General features: G+C 40.0%; 2 protein-coding genes across 3 annotated transcripts; one reads left to right on the forward strand and one right to left on the reverse strand.

Moving 5' to 3' along the window:
• Positions 1-1,269: 1,269 nt before the first annotated feature.
• Positions 1,270-3,443, reverse strand: LOC110922713 (ORM1-like protein 2). The gene is made up of 3 exons (XM_022166940.2): positions 3,104-3,443; positions 1,672-1,820; positions 1,270-1,589 (listed from the first exon to the last, which is right to left on the reverse strand). The coding sequence occupies exons 1-3, from the start codon at positions 3,281-3,283 to the stop codon at positions 1,451-1,453; spliced, it is 468 nt and encodes a 155-aa protein (XP_022022632.1). The 5' UTR covers positions 3,284-3,443; the 3' UTR covers positions 1,270-1,450.
• Positions 3,444-5,748: 2,305 nt separating this feature from the next.
• On the forward strand, positions 5,749-14,157 carry LOC110921921. 2 transcript variants are annotated; one of them, XM_022166246.1, is made up of 5 exons: positions 5,749-5,895; positions 6,361-6,414; positions 8,069-9,212; positions 13,388-13,441; positions 13,948-14,157. In XM_022166246.1, the coding sequence occupies exons 3-5, from the start codon at positions 8,069-8,071 to the stop codon at positions 13,962-13,964; spliced, it is 1,215 nt and encodes a 404-aa protein (XP_022021938.1). In that variant the 5' UTR covers positions 5,749-5,895; positions 6,361-6,414; the 3' UTR covers positions 13,965-14,157. The 2 variants fall into 2 exon arrangements, 1 of the variants encoding a protein (XP_022021938.1); XR_002582721.1 differs by lacking the exons at positions 8,069-9,212; positions 13,388-13,441; positions 13,948-14,157 and adding an exon at positions 6,919-7,128.
• Positions 14,158-26,413: the final 12,256 nt, after the last annotated feature.

The following is a 26,413-nucleotide window of genomic DNA, read 5'->3' on the forward strand; positions in this document are numbered from 1 at the left end:
CCTCTTTCTTCTCGGCGCCGCTCCGTCACCCCATCCCGCCACCCCCGTCTTCTTTCTTTCTTCCCTCCGTCACCATACCGTTCAGCCTTAGTTTTGACCTTTTATTGTACTAGTTTAGTAGTACTAGTTTTATTTTACATAAACTTCAATGTTGTTAGCATTCTTTAGTTTACTTATATTGTATTTCTTTATACCTTTTTTTATTATTAAATTTCTTATTTATTTTTTTGATCAGTCCGATTTTCAAAATAATGAACTTTACAAACTAAAACATGTTAAATTCCTAAATACTCTTCAAGGTTTGTATTAGTTGATCTTCCTAGGAAAAGATGTGCATCGAATATATATCCTTAAAAACACTAAAATTTGTGTTCAAAACTTCAAGTGTTAATGGGTCAACTAGTGTGTTAACACTAGATAGATTCGAAGAAGAAGTCGGACATTTTACTAAAATAAAAGTTGATGAACATTAGCGTTTTAATGAGGATGTTAGCATATTATGATTCGGATGGATTACAAAGAACCTGTAACTCACCTATCCATCTGAATATGCTTGCAACGCTCCATGGTGGTGGTATAGCAAGGTACATATCATCGACATTGTCAAAATAGACATTGGTAGCAAGGAGCAGGAGATGATACCGTGGTGTATTGAATTAGTGTCTTCCAATCGCACACAATAGCAATCGTTCCGTTGAGTATGTAGTTAGTCAAGAGGTATGATCTAAAGGATCACGGAGGTAGTGCAAAATGCTAACAAAATTACTCTACAAGATCAAAATTACTCTACATGATCATTTGTAGAGTAATTTTGAATTGTATGTTGTTTGATAAACTTGCAGAGTAATTTTGATTCACTTGTAAAGTAATTTTGATGTAGAGTAATTTTGATACACTTGTAGAATAATTTTGATAATTACCCTACAAGAACAAAATTACTCTACATGAACATTTTACAAAATTACTCTACAAAAGATCAAAATTACTCTACATGATCATTTGTAGAGTAATTTTGATAGTTACTGATAATTACAAAAATGCCACCGCGGTTTTTTGTCTTCTCCTTCAATTCGTACGTTTTGTACGTTAACTTTATTTGTAATAGCAAGCAGCTTAGCTTACTACCCAATGGAAGAAATGATAAGTCACCCAACAATAAAGTATGTATGATGCAATTCTACTACATCAATTACAGCTTATCTTATAGCACATGCTAACAAGATATCAACATAAAAACACTAAAAAATTCCAAGAAAACATTTAAAAATATAAGGCTGATTTAAAAATGTAAGCTTTATTTGTAATATGCAGCAGTCACTTGTCAATCACCATGTTACACAAACAAAAATTGGTTAGACAATAAGATAACCTCCCCATCCCAAAATTGACTTACTATATATACATTGATACCACCCGGGTAAGATCCAAACATACCAACTGTAATCAACTCTCACATATCGCCGTTAATTCCAAAAATTCTAACTTTATGCATATTTGGAAACTTTGCGATAACAAGCACGATTACAGCAACTGTATTGATGAATATCATTGGATGTTGATAATCAGTAGTGTGCGAGGCTATCAAGTACCTGCAGTTTAAACAAGAAAATGTTAGCTATGAAACTTAATCTATATGCTTTTAGCTTCAAGAATCTATATAAGTCTACGTACAGCACTACAGGTACAACGGTTAGAAACTTTCGGTTTCTGGTGAGCTGCTTGCCATTGTCGATCTGCTCCCACCATGTCAGCCTGTTATATATCCCTTGATCTTCAGCAAATGGAGTCCCTTTCATCCAATGGAAAAAGTGATAAGTCACCTAACAACAAAGATGATGAAATCGAATTTGAGATTTAAGAAATCCTAAACCTAAGAAATTGAACACTTTTAGGGCATCAATCATCAACCCAACCATAGTTGTTAATGTCAAATAGCGATAAGATACCTATATGCTACATAGCGAATAGCGATAAATAGTGGGTGCTATTTTATAAATAGCGATACAGTAGAAACAAATTTAAAAAAAACATTATATGCATAGTATATTATATCAAAATGCCGTGGTATATATGCTATTATACATGTATATTTAACAAAACCTAAAATCCATCCATTTTATAGCTATATTTAATTGCTATTTATATTAAAAACATAAAAATAAAATAAGGTGTCGCTATTCTCGCTATCCATCGCTACAACCCTAATAGCGACACTATCCTATACGTTACATAGCGCGCTATAGTGATCACTACGATCGCTATTGACAACTATGAACCCAACCATTTCAGATTTTGAAAACCCTAAACCCAAAAAAGAAGAACTTAAACACTTTTAGGGCATGGAACGTCAACCCAATTGAAACAAACCAGTCATCTATTACAACTGAAAACTGAGGAAAATGAACACTGTTAGGGCAACAATCATCAACCCAACAATTTGAGGTTTAAAATACCCTTAACCCAAAAATGAAAATATCATACATTTTTAGGGCATCCATCGTCGACACAACTGAAATGAAATCCAGTCATCTATTAATTAAGAAAAAAAACCTAAACCCAAAGGCGACAAAATTGTAAACCTAGGGCATCGATCATCTTTTTTTTTTTTTTGAACGGCAAATTTGGATCACCGACGGACCAGTGGAGTATCATCGTGCCACCAGCGGATATCATATCCATCTCCACCAGGCATAATGCATATACACCAATTCAGGAGGAAACCCAATAAAGATGGGAAAAACCCATCAACCTAACAATTAGAGATTTCGAAACCCAAAAATAAAGAAATTGAACACTTCTAGGGCATCAAATGATTGAATATTACATGATTTACATCTATCTACTAATCAAAAACCCTAAAACACAAAATTGAACACTTTTTGGGCATCAATCATCAACTAAACAATTTGAGATTCAGAAAACCCTAAAACCGAATTTAAAAAATTGAACACTTTTAGGGCATCGTTCATCAACCCAGTTGAAACAAAACCACTCATCTATCAAATACATCCAATAACCAAAACCCTAAAACCCCAAATTATAAAAAATAATTGAATATCGAGAAAACCCTAAAGCAAAAATGAAGAAGGGGGTTTGAAATTACCAGAAAATGTGAGAAATGAACGATGGTCCAGGCCATGCCAGGGGTGCAACCAGAAATAGATAGAATAAGAAGCCATGAAAAGAATATGATGAAGATGTATGTCGTCCATACTCCTGGGTACGTGAACCAATCGGTGTTTCGATTCAGATCCGTTGTCGGTGTTGCCTTCACGTACATCATCTTTTCTGATTATTAGCTTCACCGAGATTGTTGATTGATGAATGAACTGGGATAAAGATCGGTTGATTTTTACCAAATTGATTCAACGATTATGTTTGAAAATGGGATGGAATTTTGCGAAATGTTGTCGCCCAAAAAATGTTTCGTAAAAATGTGGTAGTAGATTGGAAATGATGAGCTATAATTTAACCGATTTATGGTAATTATTTGATAATTTTTTTGAATTAGTGATTATATTATTTGTTTTAAATAATTAGGGTTGTAGTAACCCATGTCTTGCGCCGAGACGTTTAGTAACCCGTGTGTTGCGTCGGGACGTGGTTAGAATTCGCTATATATCACACACCATGACAACCGATAAATAAATTCGTAAAATTAAACAAAATGATTTCCGAATGTGTTAATGTTATTTGCGTCGTAGCTAGGCTCTGAACATCAAAGTAATAAAAAAAGATATAACAATAAGGTAAATAACAAAGGTAATCATATAAAAGAAAATGATATGAACTCAGTTTCGGTGCATTTGTTATAACAAACAAAAAAAGTTAAAAATTAAGTCCAAAAGGGTATATCTGTGTTCAATTCGTTTAAAATTTTTCAAAGTTAAAAGGTGGTTTTTCCTTTTACGGTATTGGTCTTTTTTCATTAAAAAACTTAACTCAAAAAAAACAAAAAAAACTCATGTTAACATACTAAACTCAAAAAAGGGCCTCCAAGGCTCATGTTAGCATGTTAACACTATTCGGCTTCTTTTCTTTAGTACAGAGATAATTTGGTTTGATGATTTAGTTGACATGCAACAAAAATATGGCAAATGAATAGAGTGAGGTATGCTATTCTACTTTTATTCTTTCATTAAATTGTTTAAAAATGTATTAGAATGGTCTTATAGTTCTCTATTTATAATTAGCTTTATATATTACTAGGTTATAACCCCGTGTATTACACGGGGTTGAATAAATAAAATTTATATACTAAATAATAAAACAATATATCTTTAAAAACCTCATTTATTATACGAGTTGAATAAATATAATTTTATATATTAAATAATAAAAAGTTATATCTATAAGAACTATATTGTACGGGTTGAATAAATGTAATTGTATATACCAATAAAAAAGTTATATCTTTAAAACCACGTGTATTGCATGGGTTGAATAAATGTACAATTGTTTACCAAATAATAAGATAATACATCTTTAAAAAAACCTCATTTATAACACGGGTTGAATAAATGTAATTTTATTTACCAAATAATAAAAAATTACATCTTTAAAAATATGTGCATTACACGGTTTGAATAAATGCAATTTTCTGTACTAAATAATAAAAAATATATATCCTTAAAAAACCCCGTGTGTTGTACGAATTGAGTAAATCTAATTTTATATCTGTACTAAATAATAAAAAGTTTCGTAAAATCTATTTGATACCAAACTAAACAAAACGTTCAAATATATATAATTCAAATAAATAATATTATAAATTTGAAGGAGATTAAACTAAATAGTTGTAGAATTATATATAGGCCTATTATGGTATCTTTAACTTCCGTTTTGACGAATTATAGTTATATGCTCTATAGTATTAGAGGCATATGCCTATTTTTAACATATTTATCCTTTTTGCTTATTGATAAGAAACATGTGAACATCACCTTCCAAGTGTTCTTAGTTTCATGTTTATTTCCTCTGTTTCCTCTTATCCCTCTCCATTATATTTTGTAAACAGAATATCATCATGTGCTAATTTTACAAATTTATAAAACCGAATATAATCATGTCCTAGGTAGTCTTAGTATTATTGGAACTTCCATTTGATTCATGATTTCTGTTAGTTACTTTGAATTTCCTTGTTTATTTTCTGTCTGATGTATGCGTGTATCCCAAAAACGTGAAAGGCTGAAACCGGTAACCACTTCATTTAGCTGTAGTGTGATGACAGTTTAAACCTATTTAGCTTTTTTTTTGTTTATGATCTACCCAACTGTAATATGAGTTCAGCTAATATGTTCAGTTTAATTTATTTCATTACGTATAGGTCGATACATAAAAGGTTTCGTTGAATGGCATATAGTGATGGGTACTGGCCGATACATCTTAGTTTTATATCTATTTATGAGCATTACACGGTGGAGGTGAGTAACGGTGTGAGTGGTAGTTAATGGTTTGTTTTGAAGGTTGTAGAGCATTACACGGTGGAGGTGAGTAACGGTGTGAGTGGTAGTTGATGGTTTGTTTTGAAGGTTGTCGACAGAGAAAGCAGAGTGTAACACCCCAAAAACCCGGTACTTAATTAAATTAAATAAAAATGAACAAAGTAACCTAATTAAGGGATTATGATAAAAGAATAGGTTAAGAATTTGAAGTAATGCTTAATTTAAATGCTTATCAAATTAGAAGGGGTTAATGTGTAAAATTTTTATAATTAAGGATTGATATTGGTAAACCCAAAAACACACTCTTGTGTGCGTAACTGGGATCGATCAAGGGCAGGGAAAAACAAGGGTTACCTTGTTCTTGCAAGAATTCAGCAATTGACAAGGAGAAATCAAGTTTAATTGCTGCATGTTCTAAAACTTCAAACATCTAAGCATATCTAGTAGATTGGTAAGTCGAATTTTTGAATTTGGTGAATTTTAGAGAAAGGGGTTTCGACCCGAACAAGATCCGTGGCATGATTTGTGTTGTTTAGATGATAAGGGCACTCCCTAGTGTAGGAATCATGCTCAATTTTAGTTAATTGAAAGAAACCCACTTGATGGAATTGTGTCATGGTTAACAAGTATCATAGTGATTATGAATTCATGTATTCTTGTTATATGATCTTGTTTGAATTACTTGAATGCTAGATAATTTGATGTAGAGTAAAAGGTTTTAAGAAAATTGGTTGTATAATGATGTTATGTAGGTGAATTAGTAAACTATGCTTCAAATAATTGTACATTATGCTTATTTAGTGTAACGCACACAAGGTGTTTGATGAAATGCTTGAAAGAGCAATTATGTGTAATATAGAGGAATTAACGAAATGAAATCGGGGTACTAAAAGAATGAAATTATGTATTGGTATAGGCGTGAAGGAAGAAGGCTCAAGTGCTAAGAAAACGGAAGGTTCACAAGATCGAGGTATGATCCGTTCATACGAAAGTTTACTTTTTATTTTTTTGTTAGTAATTATATTTAACGACCCTTGTTATGAGAATTATCCTATGTTATGGTTAATTGCAATGTTAGTAAAAGAATGGTAGATCCCTTGCGGATTCGTTTATGCTAAAGAAGGATTATGCTAAGTTATGCAAACCGACCGGTCCTTACGACTAGGTCGAGTGAGGATATGAGACCATCCGTCTAGAACGGGTGGTCATGTAAGCAAAATTGTATGCAAGAAGGTTCAATCCGTTATACGGATAGAACAAAAGATTTTAAGTTGAAAGCAAATAACCCGATATTATCGGATCGAATGCGAAATGCTTAAATCTCATTATGAGATCGTATGTCATACCCATTAAATGGGTAATCGAATGCGTAGAAGAAATGGACGTATATATATATTGATTGTAATTACTATGTTGGTGTTGTGGACTAAATAAACGCCTTTACTAACTTTTTAAAGTTTGATGTTTAATGTAGGTAAATCCTCGACTTAGGCGATTGGACGACTTGGAACGTGCACACATGGTTTACGCCCGCTTCTCGCTTCCGTTGTTAAGCCCCTTTTTGGAATGGTTTAAGACTTGGTCTTATGTATTTAAGTCTAGTTAGTATGTTGTCATCTTTGTCGTAGGGTAAAAATTTGGTAGATGGAAATCATGTCGTGACCAATGTGGACTTGTTTGTTTGTTTTGGGTTTTTGTCAGAAATGTTTAATGTTTAAGTTTGGTTTGTAAAACAGGTGGTTAATGATGTCCAAACGAATAGGTCATGTCGAAATTTTCAAAAATATTTTCCTACTTATTTGTACGTATTTAATAGTAGGATTGGGGCGTAACAAGTTGGTATCAGAGCCTAGGTTTGAGGGATTCGAGCTGGAATAATAGCGCTTGAACTCAAACCAATGGCTCTCGCGAAGGTGTGCTCGTTCCGAGATCGTCAACGAGGTAAAGTTTTAAATATTTGTTTAGTATGAGTATGTATAATGCGTCACGAATGAGTTTTAAGATTGAGTATGCTAAGAAGTTATAAGATGGGTAAAATAAGAAACCCCTGGACCCGGGTAGCTGGAAATATACTCGGGAAATGGTCGGAAAAGCCTAAAATGAGTTCAGCATCGTTTCAGCAGAGGAGAGGCCGTCGCCGACGGGCCTCTGGCCGTCGCCGACGCCCCCCCAAGTGCCGACGCCTTACTTACCTGCTTACGGGTGAAGGTGGCCGACGCCACAATCCTGAACCCGTCGCCGACGGGAGGCTAAGCCGTCGCCGACGGCTAGCGGAAGTCTGGTTTGCTGAAACTTTTCAATTGATGTCCTTTTTCATATTTCGAGTTCCCGAATTAATTGAAAGCCTATTTCTTTGTCGGGTAATGCCCATATAAGACCTATAAGGATAGATGTAACCACGGATAGAGGTTACAATCGAATGAAACCATAAAAGCCGAAAGTAATACGTCGAATGTTATGGACAAATGGAGGAAATCTTAAAAATGGATAAAGGCTTGAAATGTGAAAGTATAACAGAAATGAACCAAATGACATGAAATGGAATAAGTAAATGCTGATTAATGAATTATGATATATACCGAAAGTTTGTGATTTGTATTAAACGAAGATATGCTATTGTATAGATGGCTGATGCAAGCAACGTTAATGATGATGACGATGTGGCTAGACAAGAAGCGTTCGAGAACAAAGTTACGGAAGTAGCGGAAGGGGTTATGCAAGCCAATCTTCCACGGTTGGCACAGGAGGTAGAAAGCCGAGTTCTGGGGGTTGTGGATGCTATGATGACCAGTAAGATCGAGGAATTGAAAGAACTATTTGAGGGGTCTAGAAGTAAAAGTAAGGAACGACGATGCACGTATAAAGACTTTATGGCGTGCAATCCGGCAACGTATGATGGTAAAATTGATCCGATCGCATGCCAAAGATGGATTTCAAATATAGAAGCAGTGTTCATTCGAAGTCGTTGTGATAACGAAGATAAGGTGATGTTCGCCACCGGCCAACTCACTTTTCAGGCAAAGGATTGGTGGGATGCACACAGTAAAGAAATAGGTGAAGAGAGGCTCCAAACAATGACCTGGCAGGAGTTTAAGGATCCTTTCATGAAATATCACTGCCCTCAGTCAGCCATTGATAAGATTCAAGAGGATTTCTTACGCCTCCGACAGCGAAACGAGACGATAAATGAGATATCAAACATTTTCTTGGATAAGATGAAGTTTTGTGGAGAGTTTGTGCAAACTGAAAGGATGAAGATTAACCGCTTTTATGGCGTATTAAAGGCAGAATTTAGGGAGTTCATCACTCCCTCGAAGTGTGAGACTCTTGACGAGCTCATCAATCTAGCGCGGGATAGAGAAATCGAGATCAAGTGGCAAGAAGAGCGTGGAGAAAAGAGACCCAATGAAAAAGGTGGAAGTTCGACCCCGACCAAAAAGGGGAAGTATCAAGAGCAAGGAAGAAAGGATAAGTCGAAGAGTGGTATCACGCCGTGCAAGACTTGTGGAAAACTTCATACGGGGGAATGTTTGTTAGGCAAGAAAGGGTGTTACAAATGCGGTAAGGAGGGACACTCATCTTATCAATGTCCGAGTAGCCCGAAAACTTGTTTCAACTGTTTCGAAAAGGGGCACATCAAATCTGAGTGCCCGAAACTCCAGCAAGAGTCGAAGAAGGAAGATAAGAAACAAGAAGGTTCTAAGGCCAAGGGTAGAATGTACCAAATTACATCCGAAGAAGCCAAGTCTCTCCCGAATGTGATTTCAGGTATCTTTTTACTAAACTCCATACCGGTTTATGTTCTATTTGATACTGGAGCTACTATGTCGTTTATTTCGAATGAAATCATACAACATCCGTCCTTTAAGATCGAACGAATGCCAATGCCTTTAGAAGTAGAAATAGCCGATAGCAAGATGTATACGTTACATGAGGTTTGTAGAAATTGTAAATTCACTATAGAAGATGAAGAATTTGACATCGACCTGATACCCATGGTTTTGGGGGAATTTAAAATGATCGTGGGGATGGATTGGTTGGCGCGACACCATGTGGAGATTAACTGTGAAACTAAAGTGATGGTTATTCAAGCTCCAAGTGGAAAACAATTAAGTATTCAAGGAGAAAGAAATGTGGAAACCAAGTTGTGTACCTTGGTCCAAGCTTATAAGTACGTGCTTAACGGGAGTAGAGCATACTTAGCTTATGTAGGAGATGCCCGACAAACCCTCCCGAAGCTTGAAGACGTTGAGGTCGTGAACGAATTTTCGGATATATTTCCGGAAGAACTGCCGGGACTTCCTCCCGAAAGGGAGATAGAGTTTCGCATCGAACTAAATCCGGGTACGAAGCCTGTTGCGAAGGCTCCCTATAGACTTGCCCCCACCGAGATGCGGGAATTAATGACACAGTTGCAAGATCTTCTAGATAAGGGTTTCATACGCCCGAGTGTGTCGCCTTGGGGAGCACCCGTCCTTTTTGTTAAAAAGAAAGACGGGTCGATGCGCATGTGCATCGACTATAGAGAATTAAACAAACTAACCATAAAGAACCGCTACCCTTTACCTAGAATTGACGACCTTTTTGATCAATTACAAGGGGCGAGCTGGTTCTCCAAGATAGACCTGCGTTCGGGGTACCATCAAGTTAGAGTGCGGGAGGAGGATATTCCAAAGACTGCATTTAGAACCCGTTATGGGCACTATGAATTTTTAGTCATGTCCTTTGGATTGACGAACGCGCCGGCTGCGTTTATGGATCTTATGAACCGGGTGTGCCGACCCATGTTAGACAAATCGGTAATCGTGTTCATAGATGATATCTTAGTCTATTCGCGAAGCAAAGCTGAACATGCAATGCACTTGCGTGAAGTACTTGAAATTCTCCGCAAGGAGAAACTTTACGCAAAATTTTCAAAATGCGCCTTTTGGCTCAGAGAGGTGCAATTCCTGGGTCACGTGATCAATGCGGAAGGTGTTTTAGTTGATCCTTCAAAGATTGATGCTGTAATGAAGTGGGTCTCTCCGAAGAACCCGACAGAGATAAGAAGTTTTCTGGGCCTTGCCGGGTACTATAGAAGGTTCATACAGGATTTCTCGAAGATAGCTCTACCTCTAACCAGAATGACGAGAAAGAAAGAAAAATTTGTGTGGGGTGAGGAACAGGAAGAGGCTTTTCGTATATTAAAGGAGAAATTGTCGAGTCCTCCAGTCCTGACGTTGCCAGATGGAACTGAAGATTTGGTTGTTTATTCAGATGCTTCCCATCAGGGGTTAGGTTGTGTTTTGATGCAAAGGGGAAAGGTTATTGCTTATGCGTCGCGGCAACTAAAGCCTCACGAGGTGAACTACCCAACACACGATCTGGAATTGGCAGCAGTGGTGTTCGCCTTAAAGATCTGGAGACACTACTTATACGGTGCGAAATGTACAATTTATTCGGATCATAAGAGCCTCAAGTATTTCTTCGAACAAAAAGATTTGAATATGAGGCAACGAAGATGGCTAGAACTTATCAAAGATTATGATTGTGATCTCCTCTATCACCCGGGGAAAGCAAATGTGGTAGCCGATGCGTTAAGCCGAAAAGAGTATCCGTCTCCTCTCCGTGTGAAGTCCATGAAGATGGTAGTTACGCCACGACTACTTGAAACGATACGGGAATCTCAAAGAAAGTCTCTTGGAGCAGAAGACTTAAGGAAAGAAAGATTAAAAGGTGTTATTGATAAATTAGAAGAAAATTCGACCGGGCTCAAGACGCGATTCGGCCGAATTTGGATACCCCGATTTTGTGAAGTTAAGGCCGCACTACTCGATGAAGCACATAAGTCACGATATTCGGTCCACCCTGGGGCTACAAAGATGTATCGAGATTTAAAAGCCAACTATTGGTGGCCGGGCATGAAGCGCGATATCGTTAAGTATGTCGCAAAATGCTTAACGTGTTCTCAAGTGAAGGCAGAACACCAAAAGCCTTACGGAGAATCACAACCATTGGGAATACCGTTGTGGAAATGGGAAGAACTAACGATGGATTTGGTAACCAAGCTTCCAAGAACGAAAAAGGGGTATGATACAATATGGGTAATCGTAGATCGACTTACGAAAAGCGCCCACTTTCTACCCATTAAAGAAGCTTATTCTTCCGAGAAAATGGCAGAAATCTACATGAATGAGGTCGTGTCTCGACACGGGGTGCCTGTGTCAATCATCTCGGATCGTGATACTAGATTTACCTCTCGTTACTGGCAAAGATTTCACGAAAGCGTGGGAACGAGACTGCACATAAGTACCGCCTACCACCCCCAAACTGACGGTCAGTCAGAAAGAACCATTCAAACACTTATTGATATGTTGAGGGCGTGTGCCTTAGACTTTGGGGGAAACTGGGATGACCATTTACCACTAGTGGAATTTTCTTATAATAATAGTTACCACAGTGGCATTCAAATGGCACCATACGAATTACTATATGGGAGGAAGTGTAGAACTCCCGTATGTTGGGGTGAAGTGGGGCAAAGGGAGCTCGCGCCAAATGATTTAATAGCAATGACAAATGAGAAAATTGAATTGATTAGGGCACGTTTGAAGGCAGCCCAGGATCGACAAAAAGCTTATGGAGACAAAAGGAAGCGTCCTATCGAATTTCAAGTTGGAGATTTCGTTCTATTGAAGGTGTCACCATGGAAAGGCATAATCCGTTTTCGTAAACGGGGTAAATTAGGTCCTCGGTATATTGGGCCGTTTAAAATCTTGGCTCGTGTTGGAAGGGTTGCATATCGATTAGAATTACCGCCTACTTTAGACGGAATTCACAATACCTTCCACGTGTCGCAATTGAGAAAATGTCTTGCGGATGAAACCGCGTTAGTACCTCTCGATGACATTGAGTTGGACGAGGGGTTGAATTATATCGAAAGACCAATAGCCATCAAAGATGTCAAGTTGAAGAAGCTCCGCAACAAGACGGTCCGACAGGTGTTGGTACAATGGCAACACCGAAAGGGTTCAGAACTCACATGGGAGACGGAAGATGAGATGAGAAGACACTATCCCTTTCTTTTTGGTATGTGCACATTTAAGATTTATTATATATCCAGGTTTCGGGGACGAAACCTCTTTTAAGGGGGGTAGATTTGTAACACCCCAAAAACCCGGTACTTAATTAAATTAAATAAAAATGAACAAAGTAACCTAATTAAGGGATTATGATAAAAGAATAGGTTAAGAATTTGAAGTAATGCTTAATTTAAATGCTTATCAAATTAGAAGGGGTTAATGTGTAAAATTTTTATAATTAAGGATTGATATTGGTAAACCCAAAAACACACTCTTGTGTGCGTAACTGGGATCGATCAAGGGCAGGGAAAAACAAGGGTTACCTTGTTCTTGCAAGAATTCAGCAATTGACAAGGAGAAATCAAGTTTAATTGCTGCATGTTCTAAAACTTCAAACATCTAAGCATATCTAGTAGATTGGTAAGTCGAATTTTTGAATTTGGTGAATTTTAGAGAAAGGGGTTTCGACCCGAACAAGATCCGTGGCATGATTTGTGTTGTTTAGATGATAAGGGCACTCCCTAGTGTAGGAATCATGCTCAATTTTAGTTAATTGAAAGAAACCCACTTGATGGAATTGTGTCATGGTTAACAAGTATCATAGTGATTATGAATTCATGTATTCTTGTTATATGATCTTGTTTGAATTACTTGAATGCTAGATAATTTGATGTAGAGTAAAAGGTTTTAAGAAAATTGGTTGTATAATGATGTTATGTAGGTGAATTAGTAAACTATGCTTCAAATAATTGTACATTATGCTTATTTAGTGTAACACACACAAGGTGTTTGATGAAATGCTTGAAAGAGCAATTATGTGTAATATAGAGGAATTAACGAAATGAAATCGGGGTACTAAAAGAATGAAATTATGTATTGGTATAGGCGTGAAGGAAGAAGGCTCAAGTGCTAAGAAAACGGAAGGTTCACAAGATCGAGGTATGATCCGTTCATACGAAAGTTTACTTTTTATTTTTTTGTTAGTAATTATATTTAACGACCCTTGTTATGAGAATTATCCTATGTTATGGTTAATTGCAATGTTAGTAAAAGAATGGTAGATCCCTTGCGGATTCGTTTATGCTAAAGAAGGATTATGCTAAGTTATGCAAACCGACCGGTCCTTACGACTAGGTCGAGTGAGGATATGAGACCATCCGTCTAGAACGGGTGGTCATGTAAGCAAAATTGTATGCAAGAAGGTTCAATCCGTTATACGGATAGAACAAAAGATTTTAAGTTGAAAGCAAATAACCCGATATTATCGGATCGAATGCGAAATGCTTAAATCTCATTATGAGATCGTATGTCATACCCATTAAATGGGTAATCGAATGCGTAGAAGAAATGGACGTATATATATATATTGATTGTAATTACTATGTTGGTGTTGTGGACTAAATAAGTGCCTTTACTAACTTTTTAAAGTTTGATGTTTAATGTAGGTAAATCCTCGACTTAGGCGATTGGACGACTTGGAACGTGCACACATGGTTTACGCCCGCTTCTCGCTTCCGTTGTTAAGCCCCTTTTTGGAATGGTTTAAGACTTGGTCTTATGTATTTAAGTCTAGTTAGTATGTTGTCATCTTTGTCGTAGGGTAAAAATTTGGTAGATGGAAATCATGTCGTGACCAATGTGGACTTGTTTGTTTGTTTTGGGTTTTTGTCAGAAATGTTTAATGTTTAAGTTTGGTTTGTAAAACAGGTGGTTAATGATGTCCAAACGAATAGGTCATGTCGAAATTTTCAAAAATATTTTCCTACTTATTTGTACGTATTTAATAGTAGGATTGGGGCGTAACACAGAGGGTGATGGTTTTAGGTTTAAAAAGAAATTACATTTCAGGCACTGTACTTGTGAAATTTCAAAAAAAAAAAAAAAAAAACCCTCATCAAACGATTGTTTCTAACCCAGTTAGGCATTTGGATGAAAATGACAAAAAGTTACAAACATGAAGGGCTATTTGGTACAAAAAAGTAATTTTGGACGAAAATGGCAAACATGCCCAAACCCCATGGACGATTTTGGCAATTAACTCTAATAATTATCCATAAGATATTAAACTAATAATATTTAATATGAGGATTATCTATAATATAAGATATTAAACTAAATAATATTTAGTAGAAGGGTTATCTATAATTAATTAGAAGAAATTAAATTAAAATTATAATTATCTATAAGAGATGGTCTAATATGATGACAAGTGTCCCAAAAGTGGTTTCTTTTATTATATAGTATAGATTAAGGATGGACAAGGTGTAGTCGAGTAGGTGAAATAGGATAGCACTCACCAGCTAGGTACATGGTCGTCGGTGTTTCGGGTAGGGTGGGTGAGTAGGGTAATCATGAAGCAGTCAGCAATGAAAGGAGATGAGAGAGGGAGAATGAGAGAGGGAGAGAGAGAGAGAGAGAGAGAGTTGTGTTTGTGTGCGGAGAGGAAAGATAGTTGTGCATGTAGGTGGGAACGCCGCTACCTATGTCTAATGGTTCCTGCGAGTAGCTGCAAAATTGCAGATGTGGCACCAGGTTGTGGCTTTTCTGTGGTGACACCCCCTATTCTTGAAGCTATCCATTAAAGTACACGGCGATTCTTGAAGGATTTTAATAGGAGCTAATTTCGTAAATTATTTAAATTGTATTATTATCATTAATAGGTAGTTAGTGAGGAGATATTCTCTCCATGATCATAGCTTAATTTGTGTGTATATATATGGTTGTGTTGAATAAGATCAAATCAACCCTTTTCACTCTTTCATGGTATCAGCCTAATTGGCGATCCCTTCTCCCCAATTATCTCCTTCTTTCCCTTTCCTGCCCACCGCCTTCCCTCTCCTCCTCCCACCATGGCCGGAACTTCTGACTCCTCTCTCACATCCCTCAATACCATGCTTCACCTCCTTACCATCAAACTGTCCTCTTCCAACTTCCTTCTATGGAAGAACCAAATCTTCCCTCTCCTCTCTTATCTCGGCTTTCTCGGCCACATAGATGGCTCCTCCACTTGCCCATCGGAAACCGTTAAGACTAATGACAAGTCCGAACCAAACTCAGCCTATACCATCTGGAAAAAAGCGGACCAAAAGGTTGTTTTACTTCTCCATTCCTCTCTCTCACGGAGGAATCCATGGCAGAAGCTATTGGACTCCCCACTGCGTGCCAGATCTGGTGTGCACTTGAAGCTGCTTACAGCCACCGTTCTATTGAACGGATGCATACGCTCCGTGACTCCCTTCGTCAACTCACAAAAGGGCAGTCCTCTATGGCCGAGTATAGTCGAAAATTCAAACTCATTTGTGAACAATTATCGGCAATCGGCCATCCCGTCCAAGACCATGATAAACATCACTGGTTCTTATGTGGTCTTGGTGCTGGCTTCGAAAACTTCTCTACCTCTCAACGCGCCATCACTCCTCATTCCTCTTTTCGTGACCTGCCAGCTCAGGCAGAAAATCATGAAATGTTCCTCCAATCGATCCATGTCAACCCTCCCCCTCAAGCTGCTTTTATCGCTCGGGATCATCGTCCCGGCTCATCTTCTCGTTCTGGTCGTGACTCCAATCACCGTTGTCACACCCTGGCTTTGCGGAAGCGTGGTTAATTTGGTGTGAATTCTTAATACCATAGCTTAATCATAACAAAGCTATATGAATTAAAAACATGCAAGATCATCCATTAAGTTTTGAAAACCAAATACAGTACCATTGTTTTAACGGGAACACGCCCTAACGACCATAACCTTGTTCAACAAACATTACAAACTTAAACATAACATAAACACAGTTTAAGGACTGTGACTTGTCCAGGAAAGAGTCACATTCCCTAAACCCCGGATGACCTCGGAAACTAGTGCAGTGGGAAAACGTGCCATACCGTGCCAGATCTTTAATTCCCTGAAATACATGTAAGTTGAAAAATCAACAATAATGTTGAGCGAGTTCATGCGAAAGTGAGTAAATAAACCTTTGTATTTATCAAAATCCTGGTATGTAGCAAATAAGGAAAAAGAGATCACCAATGGTTTGCAAGGCCATTGATACGTGTGAAGTGCAAGTAGGAAGACTCAACCCTTGCGATTTTGCGTCGAGGCACAAAGTCACCCCAAGGTCCGTTCTGCTGGGCCTGGGGTTGGGCTCGCTACACCCAGATAGATCTACCGCTTACGTCCCTCGGTCCTACAATGAGGATTAATGGCCTCCAGTTCCCGCCTACCCACTCACATGATCTAAGTAGTAACCCTCCTTACGCTAATCATACCATGTAAAAAGTACTCGTAATCATAGTAACATGTATTTCACCCCCGCAGTTTAGAAAACTGAAAACAGTTAAGAGAAAAGGGGGACATGAACTCACAGTCGGTGCGTCTCTACCAAGTACTCCAAATCAGGCAGCTGTGCAACGACCTACATGTGCTAATTCTATTAGACGGACGGTCGTGCCTTAGCTTTATAGTTTAGGTTTTTGGGAAATAGTTAGACAACTATTTCGTGTTTACTTTTCGTATATACTTGGTAGTTAATCTCCTTCCCAAGGATGGGGGATTTAATACATGTGCGTTCGAATTATATCATTAAGTCTCACTTAATATATATTTATTTCTAATTCCAAAATATAAATATTTTTCTCAAAAATATTATATTTTCTTTTCACATAATTTTTTTCCCAAAAAGATAATACGTTGATAAAATACGCGTTCGTAAATATTTCCGTATAATGCGTAAGTTACGTTTTATCATCCGAGTGGTAATAAGTATTACCGGTGTAACTTATAACTATCGTAGAGGCGTTCGTATTATTTTGGATCTGTTAACGTTCGTAAATATTATTTTTACTCTAAAAATAATATTTGTGTATTTTCACAAAATAATCATAAACAGTGTGGTGAAAATATATTTACTAAACATATATTTATCACGTTTAGTTTTGTAAAAATCCCACCTCCGATATTTTGTAAATAAAGTCATAGCGAAATTTATATTTCGAAAACATGTCAAAAATAATTCTAACACTTGTAGTGTAAATAATTTTAAGTGTTAGGTTTTTAGGAAAATTTCGCCAGAGTTTCCTCTGTAACTGGAGGTGGCCACGCTTTCAAGCGTATCATTTTCTTTTACAAAATCAATTTCAACAACTTCTTTATTCAATCAAACAATTTCCGACACATCATCTAGTCGACAAGTATGCAAATCGCATAAGTCACATGAACTTGTAGTTTTTCCGAAACTATAGTGTAAATCCCATTATATTTTGTGGATCTTTGTATAAAGTAATTCGATCTCGTAAAAACCTCGTTTTTAAAGTAAATCCGTCTTTACAACTTCCCGTCATCTTTTTCAAAGATTGTTATTTTGTCGAAACTTTTCATTTCACAAGTGTTTACACACTTGTGGTTTATAAAAATCATACTTGTTAATGTAAGATCTATTTTTAGAAAACATGATTTTCTTTGACACTTGGTCCTTTGAAAATACCACTTGCAGATACGTAGATCTGCTAGTTTTAAACACTATTTTACAAGTAAAACATTTTTACACAAGTTCATGTTTCGCGTGTGGTAGAGTTTCACCCTTTAACCCTTGTTTCATTCAAAACAAGCTTATGTCAAGATCCATGACCTTAACCAAACCGGGTTAAATGATGATCCGAGCTACCACAACATAGATCGGGTCTAGATAATCACACAAAATAAATACTACAATATTTACACAACTTATGAGCTTTTAACCAACAATACTTGCATTTTTAGTAAACTTTAATGCATGATTTTGTAAGATTTCGAGTTTTAACCGTTACAACACATATTAACCACCTTAGATTAGTTCAAGAGAGTGTTTTAAGCATTATACCTCTAGCTCGAGGCTAGGGAAGAATCTATGCGAAAAAGAGGTGGATAAAAGCTAGATAGAGAGGTCCTTCGTCTTCCGTTTGCTCCAAGGCTCCTCGTATGTGACCCGTAACACTTGTATATGCTTGGAATGGGGATGATCAAACTCGAAAATGGATGTAGAGGGGTGTTCGGCCGAAGTATGTAGAGGGGAGAGAGAGTAGTTTTTTTGTGGGTGTAATGTGTTGTGAATGATCTTATGTACATAAGTGTGGTTTTATAGGCAAATGCAAGTCCTTAATCCATTGGGTTTGTTGTCATTTAGATATGGGACAAGAAGTAATATTATAATAAAAAATGGTACATATCAAGGTCACAAGGTAACCGATCGACCCAAAGGGGGGGGTCCCTAGTTCGATTCCAACTAGATTAGTTGATGTTTAGTTAGGTTAAACTAGTTAAGTTTAGGGATTAACTTGGTTAGTCACGTGTTGTGCTTTATGGCGAGTGTTAGGGTGTTCAGGGACCCTAACTGGCTCAGAAAAAGACCAATAATGTTAATGTCAATATTTTTATGTTCCGGGTATAGTCCGGTTGTTCGGTTGGATAGTAATCCGTTAAAGCGCTTAACAAAGCTTTTAAGTGTCGTAAATACCATTTTTAGTGACACAACCTATTCCTGACACTTTGGAAAGTGTCTAGTAATATTTTTCTCATGTTTTGGCACTTTATCAGTTAGCTAAAAGCTGAATCTTTGATTAAAGTGCTGTGTTTTGTGCTCAGTGTATGTTTTAGGCACATCCAGTCATCGTAACTTATTCCTAGAGACGCAGTTCTACAACCCTTGTATCCCTACACTCACTATGGGTGTAGTAAAATATTTCTGGCTCATACAGGCCTTAGAGGCAGTATCTGTCTGATGCTGGCTTTGTCAGCATGTTCAATAGGTTATCCGTTCATAGTGCTACTGTGCTTTTGTGCATCATGTTTGTCACTAGAGTTCAGTATGTAAATAATGTAGTGACAGCAAATAGAGTATGATGCAAGTATGTACAAGTATCAACAGTCAAGTAGCAGTTCATCAGTAACTTCAAGTAAGCACAGTAATTAAGCAGCAATTAATTATTAATTAAATTGTACGGATACCTGGTTTAGTGAGGGTTGTCACATTCTCCCCCCGTTAGAAAAATTTCGTCCCGAAATTTTAAGTTCTGCTTGTAGAAGCAGGGTTCTTGGGAAATAGATGGGGGTATTTTTCTTTCATTCGGTCCTCACGCTCCCAGGTGAATTCAGGACCATGGCGGGCATTCCAACGAACTTTGACGAGCTTGACACTGCTCTGGCGGGTCTTGTTCACTTTCCAATCCGTGACCTCAATGGGTTCTTCAACGAAGTGGAGCGTGTCGTCAACATGAATTTTGTCGGTAGGAATGACAACGGTATCTTGTGTTGGACTTTTCTTCAGATTGGATACATGAAATGTATCGTGAACACCATTCAGTTCGGCTGGTAGGTCCAACTTGTATGCTACGGTCCCAATTCTTTCCAAAATCCTGAACGGACCAATATACCGCGGATTCAACTTTCCACGCTTCCCAAAGCGTGCCACACCCTTCTAGGGTGATACCTTCAACAAAACCATATCACCAACCTCAAACTCTAGAGGTTTCCTGCTTCGATCCGCGTAGGCTTTCTGCCAGTCGCAAGCCGCACTGATGCGATCTCGTATCTGTGCAATCTTGTCGGTGGTTTCCTGGACTACATCAGGACCAACCAACTGTCTATCACCGGCGCCAGACCAACAGAGCGGTGATCTGCATTTGCGCCCATATAAAGCTTTGAATGGCGCGGCACCAATACTGGTATGGTAGCTGTTGTTGTATGAAAACTCAACCAGAGGCAAATGCTTATCCCAGCTACCGCCCAAATCCATAACACATGCTCTCAGCATGTCCTCCAACGTCTGAATCATCCGCTCGCTTTGACCGTCGGTTTGCGGATGAAAAGCAGTGCTCATATTCAACTTCGAGCCAAAAGCTTCTTGGAAGGATTGACATATCCTCGATACGAACCTTCCGTCTCTATCGGAAATGATTGAGAGAGGTACTCCATGGCGTGTAACAATTTCTCTCATGTAAATTTCAGCCAATTTGCTAGTATTATCCTTTTCTCGGATAGGCAAGAAGTGTGCTGACTTCGTTAATCGGTCCACTATCACCCAGATGGTGTCATGGCCTCTTGGCGTTCTTGGCAATTTCGTAATAAAATCCATGGAGATTTGTTCCCACTTCCACTTGGGAATCTCTGGTTGTTGCAGAAGTCCTGAAGGCTTCTGGTATTCCGCTTTAACCTTAGCGCAAGTTAAACATTTGCTCACATAAACAGCCACATCGCCTTTCATCCTAGGCCACCAATAATAATCTTTAAGATCTTGGTACATCTTATCCGCTCCAGGGTGGATAGAGTACCGCGACTTGTGAGCTTCATCGAAAATAGCCTTTCTTAAACCTCCAAACTAAGGAACCCAAATCCTCTTCTCAAAACACAACGTCCCTTCCTTGTTTGGTACCAATAACTTCTCCATCCCACGGAGATACTCTTCTTCAAGGTTTCTCTCCTTGAGAGCTTCTTTCTGCGTGGCACGAATGCGCAGAGGAAAATCGGTTCGAACAACCATTTCCAAAGCCCTAACCCTTATGGGCTTGATCCTCTCTTTTCGACTTAGGGCATCGGCAACCACATTCGCCTTCCCTGGATGATACTTTATCTCGCAGTCGTAGTCATTCAACAGCTCTACCCATCGTCTTTGCCTCATATTCAACTCCTTCTGGTTGAATATGTGCTGGAGGCTCTTGTGATCTGTGAAGATCGTACATTTCATACCATAAAGGTAGTGCCTCCAGATCTTTAAAGCAAAAACCACTGCGCCAAGCTCCAAATCATGTGTGGTATAGTTCTTTTCATGTACCTTCAGCTGGCGTGACGCGTAGGCAATAACCTTTTGGCGTTGCATCAACACACAACCCAATCCTTGACGCGAGGCGTCACAGTATACCACGAAATCATCAGTACCTTCTGGTAATGCTAATATTGGCGCGTTGCAGAGCTTATCCTTCAATACCTGGAACGCTTCTTCCTGTTTGATTCCCCAATCAAACTTCTTGTCCTTCTGAGTGAGGAGCGTCAATGGTTGAGCGATCTTTGAAAAGTTCTCGATGAATCTTCGGTAATACCCAGCCAAACCCAAGAATTGCCGAATCTTGGTTGGCGTCTTTGGCGTTTCCCAATCCTTGACCGCCTCGATCTTGGTTGGATCCACGTGGATTCCATCTCCATTCACCACGTGTCCAAGGAATTGCACTTCTCGTAGCCAAAACTCGCACTTAGAGAACTTGGCATACAACTGTTCTTTCTTTAGCAGCTCCAGTACGGCTCTTAAGTGCTGCTCGTGCTCAGCCTTCGTCTTTGAATAAATCAAAATATCATCGATGAATACAATCACGAACTTATCCAAGTACGGCTTGCAAACCCGATTCATCAAATCCATGAACACTGCAGGTGCGTTTGTCAGACCAAACGGCATAACGAGGAACTCGTAGTGTCCATATCGAGTTCTGAAAGCTGTCTTCGGGATACTTTCCTCTTGTATCCTTAACTGATGGTATCCAGATCGCAAATCGATCTTCGAGTAAAAGCTTGAACCTTGAAGTTGGTCGAACAGATCATCAATCCTTGGCAGAGGATACCTATTCTTGATCGTCAGCTTGTTCAACTCTCTGTAGTTAATGCACATACGGAAACTACCGTCCTTTTTCTTGAAAAACAAAACTGGAGCTCCCCAAGGCGAGAAGCTTGGTCGGATGAATCCCTTGTCTAACAACTCTTGAAGTTGTGTTGACAGTTCCTGCATCTCAGACGGAGCAAGTCTGTATGGTGCCTTAGCCACAGGCGTGGCGCCTGGAACTAAGTCAATGCGGAACTCCACTTGCCTTTGAGGCGGCAAGCCAGGCAAATCTTCTGGGAAGACTTCTGGGTACTCCCTCACGACAGGGATGTCTTCGATCTTCGGTTCTTCAGCTTTCTTATCCACAATGTGTGCCAGAAAAGCAACACATCCTTTCTGCAAGCACTTTCTTGCTTTCAGACAGCTAATAATCCTCAACGGCGTCTCACGCTTCTCTCCGTGAACGACAATGGTCTCACCATCTTCGGTCGGGATACGAACGACCTTCTCATGACAAACTATCTCGGCCTTGTTACTCGATAACCAATCCATTCCTACTACCACGTCGAAGCTTCCCAACTGGATTGGTAGTAGGTCCAGAGCAAACTCACGCTCTCCCAATTCGATTACGCAGCCCCTGATGACTTCATTGGCTTCTACTAACTTTCCATTTGCCAATTCGATCGAGTACGGAATATCTAACTTACTAGCGGCTAAACCAATCATATTCTTAAACTCTAACGACACGAAGTATAATCGGCGCCAGTATCAAATAAAACGGATGCATAGCGTTGGTTTACAGGGAACGTACCAGTGACAACATCGGGATCCTAGCGTGCTTCCCTTGCTTCTATGTTGAAAACCCTTCCGCGGGCTTGGTTTAATTCCGGGCAATTCCTCTTGTAGTGCCCAAGATCACCACAGTTGAAACATCCGGGCCTCTGCCCATTTCCACCACCGTTTCCAACTTGATTGTTTCTCTGGTTACGATTTATGGTGCCCGCTTGGTTTGCATTATTGACCTGATTCCCATCACCTCCATTGTTTCCTTGTGGGCGATTCCCAATACCACCACGATTATTTCTATTCCCAAGTCCTCCTTGGCCTCCCCGGCCAGAACTAGCCCAACAAGAATCCTTCAAGTGACCAGTCTTTCCACAAGCTTCACATACTTTTGGCCCACATCGACCAGAGTGATGGCGTTGGCAAGAGTTACACTTGGGATGTGCACCCATATATCCCTTACCTTTCCTCCTACCGCCAGCTGTATCCTGAGCTGGCGCATTTTGCTCTCCTTTCTTAACAATCACACTGGCTCCCTGCTTGAAGTTCGAAAACTTCCGCTTGTTTCCTCCAGGTGACTCCACATGAGTCTCTTTCTTCTTAGGCTCGACTTCATCAAACTTGTTCAAACGAATTGCCTCCTCTGTGAGAGCCACGCTCAAATCAATGGCTTCAGTGATAGTTGCAGGTTTGGAGGAGGTCACCATGCTTATGATTTGAGGAGCTAATCCCCAAATGAAGCGTTCAATTCTCTTGAACTCAGGAGTGACCATGTAGGGTACCACATGCGACAAGTCGTGGAATCTCTGAACATACTCTGCTATCTTTGGGCCTTCCATTTTCAAATGCCAGAACTCGGTCTCTAATCTCTGGATTTCAGCACGGGAACAGTACTTTTTGCGCATGAGTTCCTTCAGTTCGGTCCAGGTCAGTGCGTAGGCAGCAGCTTCGCCAAGTGTTTGTACTTGCAAATTCCACCAGGATAGGGCTCCATCCAAAAATAGCCCAGAGATATAGGTGACTTGCTGATCCAGTGCGCATTTGCTCATGCGAAGAACAGATTCAGTTTTCTCGGCCCAACGGACAAAGGCGACAGCACCTCCTGTGCCATCAAAGTTTATGGGCTTGCAGTCCAAGAACTGCTTGTAGGTGCACCCATGAGGTGGATTATTATTGTTGCCGGTGTTGCCAGAGTTGCTTCCACTCATTCCTCCTTGAGAGGCAGCATATTGAGCAATGGCAGCAGCAATGACTTGCTGTAGTTCGGCCTGAGTGGTAGGCATTTGCTGTTGTTGACGTCTTGGCGGCATCTTCTAAAGATGTGTTTACGTCGGTCAGGCCATAGTAAAGCTTACGTATATAGCACATAACATCTCATGTTATCAATACTTCACAAATACTAATCACACAACATCCCATGTCACAAATATTATACACACAACATCCCATGTCATAAAAATATAAATAAGCAATCAAGCGAATCAAATTTGATGAGAATACTGCGATTGCCATATATCAAGACCACATAGTAAGTGTATCAGTACATCACTGTGTCATACAATCATCAATCAACTAGGGGCTACAACACCCATGTCCAAAAACTATATCAAGTCAGTGTCAAATACATCAAATACATCAAATACATATCAACAAAAGTCAGAATCATCACGTAGTCTTCAAAAATGCTGTGCAGTCAAAAGCAATCGCGGTCCTCTCACCAACGTCTACCCAAACAACACTGATGAGCTCTATACAGATGGCGGTGGAAGAGGGGGAAAGTGAGTGTAAAACAAACGACGTAACTGGAGCCAGTCCTCCTCCATGGCTCTCTGAGTACGGATGAATGAAGCAACCTACTGCTCTAAAGCAAAGAGGCGTGCAGCATAATCTGGGGGTACCGGTCGATAAGGCTGCAAAGGAGAGTGTGTCTGACCATGGCACTGGCATGGTGGCAGCTGAGCTCTCTCAAGCTCCTGGATGCGCTGCGTGTGTGACTCATGCTGAAAAACGAAAGACATCAAAACGTCCTATATAGTGTGTCCCACATGGAACGGATGGTAAGGATCAGTAGGTGGCATGACAGGCGGTGAGGACCAGAGTAAAGGCTCACTGGTGGGGTCAAAAGGTGCCACGTGAAACGGTGAAGCGGATGGTATAACAGGTGGAAACTGTGGCCGGAAAGGAACAGACATCGGCACATGCCCAAAAGGATGGGTCGAAGAACCCTCTCCAGGTCTCGCTGGAGGTACAAACTGAGGAACCTGAAAAGAGAAATCAACATGTCGTGTATCAGTGTGGTGTGGGGGAATAGGTGGAACATCCTCATCAGCAGGGATCCACCTGTGCTGTGCGTGCTCGTCCGGTGGATCCATGTGTGCCGCGAACAGTGCATGCTCGAGCTCTAGTGGAACGGGATCTGGTGGGGGAGCAACAAAAGGGTGAACAGGTGCAATGTGATCGACAGGATGGTCAACAGGTATATCAACAACAGGTGGGGGAACAACAGGATCGGCAGCAACGACATGATCACCCTCCAGTAATGGAGCATCCACAAGGTGATCATCGATAGGCGGGTCAGCTATAACAGGCTCAACAGGGATGCCAGCATGTACGGGGTCGTGCTCAGGCATAGGGTCTAGAGCGGCTGCCTGCTCAGGGGCGACGGCAGGCTCGGGATCATCAAAAGCCATCTCGAAGTCAAACTCGGGGTCAATAGGATCGACTGGGTCAGCTGGATCCTCCATGGGCTGATCCATAGGTATGAACTCTATATCATGATCCGGGTCGAATCCCGGAGGAAAGATAGGATCAGAATCCTCCACGTCATCATGGTCAAACGCAAAGCTGGGAATAGGAGCAGCAGAGGATGCCTGGTCAGGATCTGAACCATGCGAAAAGTGCTGTGCACTCAAAGGGTGGGAAGGTGCGGATGCCACGGACTCAAAGGAGTCTGGGACCGGAGAATGCGCAGGCGAATCCTCTGCGGGAGCATCAACGATCATCAGAAGATCGCCAGCAGGAAGAAGGGCCGCGTCCTGGATCTCATCCTCAATCGGCTCGTCATCATACAGATCAATATCGCCGTCAGCCTCGGCGTCAAGAAGTAAGTCATACGCAGGATAAACGGCTAAGGGTATAGGAGCCGGAATCTCTACTAACGGTAGGTACTCAGCGGGAGGGCCATCTGCAGGCTCATCAGCACCCTCAGGTAGTGCGAAGGGCTGAAAATCGTCCTCGTCAGTGCTGGTATAGTCAGAAGTGTGCACCTCGTGCTCTGAGGATGTGAGGTCATCAGATACTACAGGTATAGGTCCAGTGGTGTCCGAATCGCCGGTGCAGGGCGAGGCCATGTGTCTGTAACACAGATATGCACAAAGAATCAGTCATACAATCAAGTAATCACATAAGTCACCAAGTAAGGAATCACATAATCCTCCTAGTCCCACTAGCCTCCCAGTCTTCTAGACTGACATTCCTAGTCCCACTAGCCAAATTCTTCCCAGTCTCTAAGACTGCTCTATCATCCACCTCGACCTCCTAGATCGAGCCTCGGCCTCCATGACCGATCCTCAGCCTT

Source organism: Helianthus annuus, chromosome 17 (genome assembly GCF_002127325.2).
Source record: "Helianthus annuus cultivar XRQ/B chromosome 17, HanXRQr2.0-SUNRISE, whole genome shotgun sequence".
Classification (NCBI taxonomy): Eukaryota; Viridiplantae; Streptophyta; class Magnoliopsida; order Asterales; family Asteraceae; genus Helianthus; species Helianthus annuus.

Bases quoted from the DNA above. Each gene is read 5' to 3' on its own strand.
- LOC110921921 (XM_022166246.1), top strand. From the start codon at position 8,069: ATGGCTGATGCAAGCAACGTTAATGATGATGACGATGTGGCTAGACAA. The intron at 9,213-13,387 runs GTATCTTTTTAC...GTATTGGTATAG, and splicing joins TCTCCCGAATGTGATTTCAG to GCGTGAAGGAAGAAGGCTCA.
- LOC110922713 (XM_022166940.2), bottom strand. From the start codon at position 3,283: ATGATGTACGTGAAGGCAACACCGACAACGGATCTGAATCGAAACACC. The intron at 1,821-3,103 runs GTAATTTCAAAC...CTTTGTTGTTAG, and splicing joins TTCATTTCTCACATTTTCTG to GTGACTTATCACTTTTTCCA. The intron at 1,590-1,671 runs GTACGTAGACTT...TTTAAACTGCAG, and splicing joins ACCGTTGTACCTGTAGTGCT to GTACTTGATAGCCTCGCACA.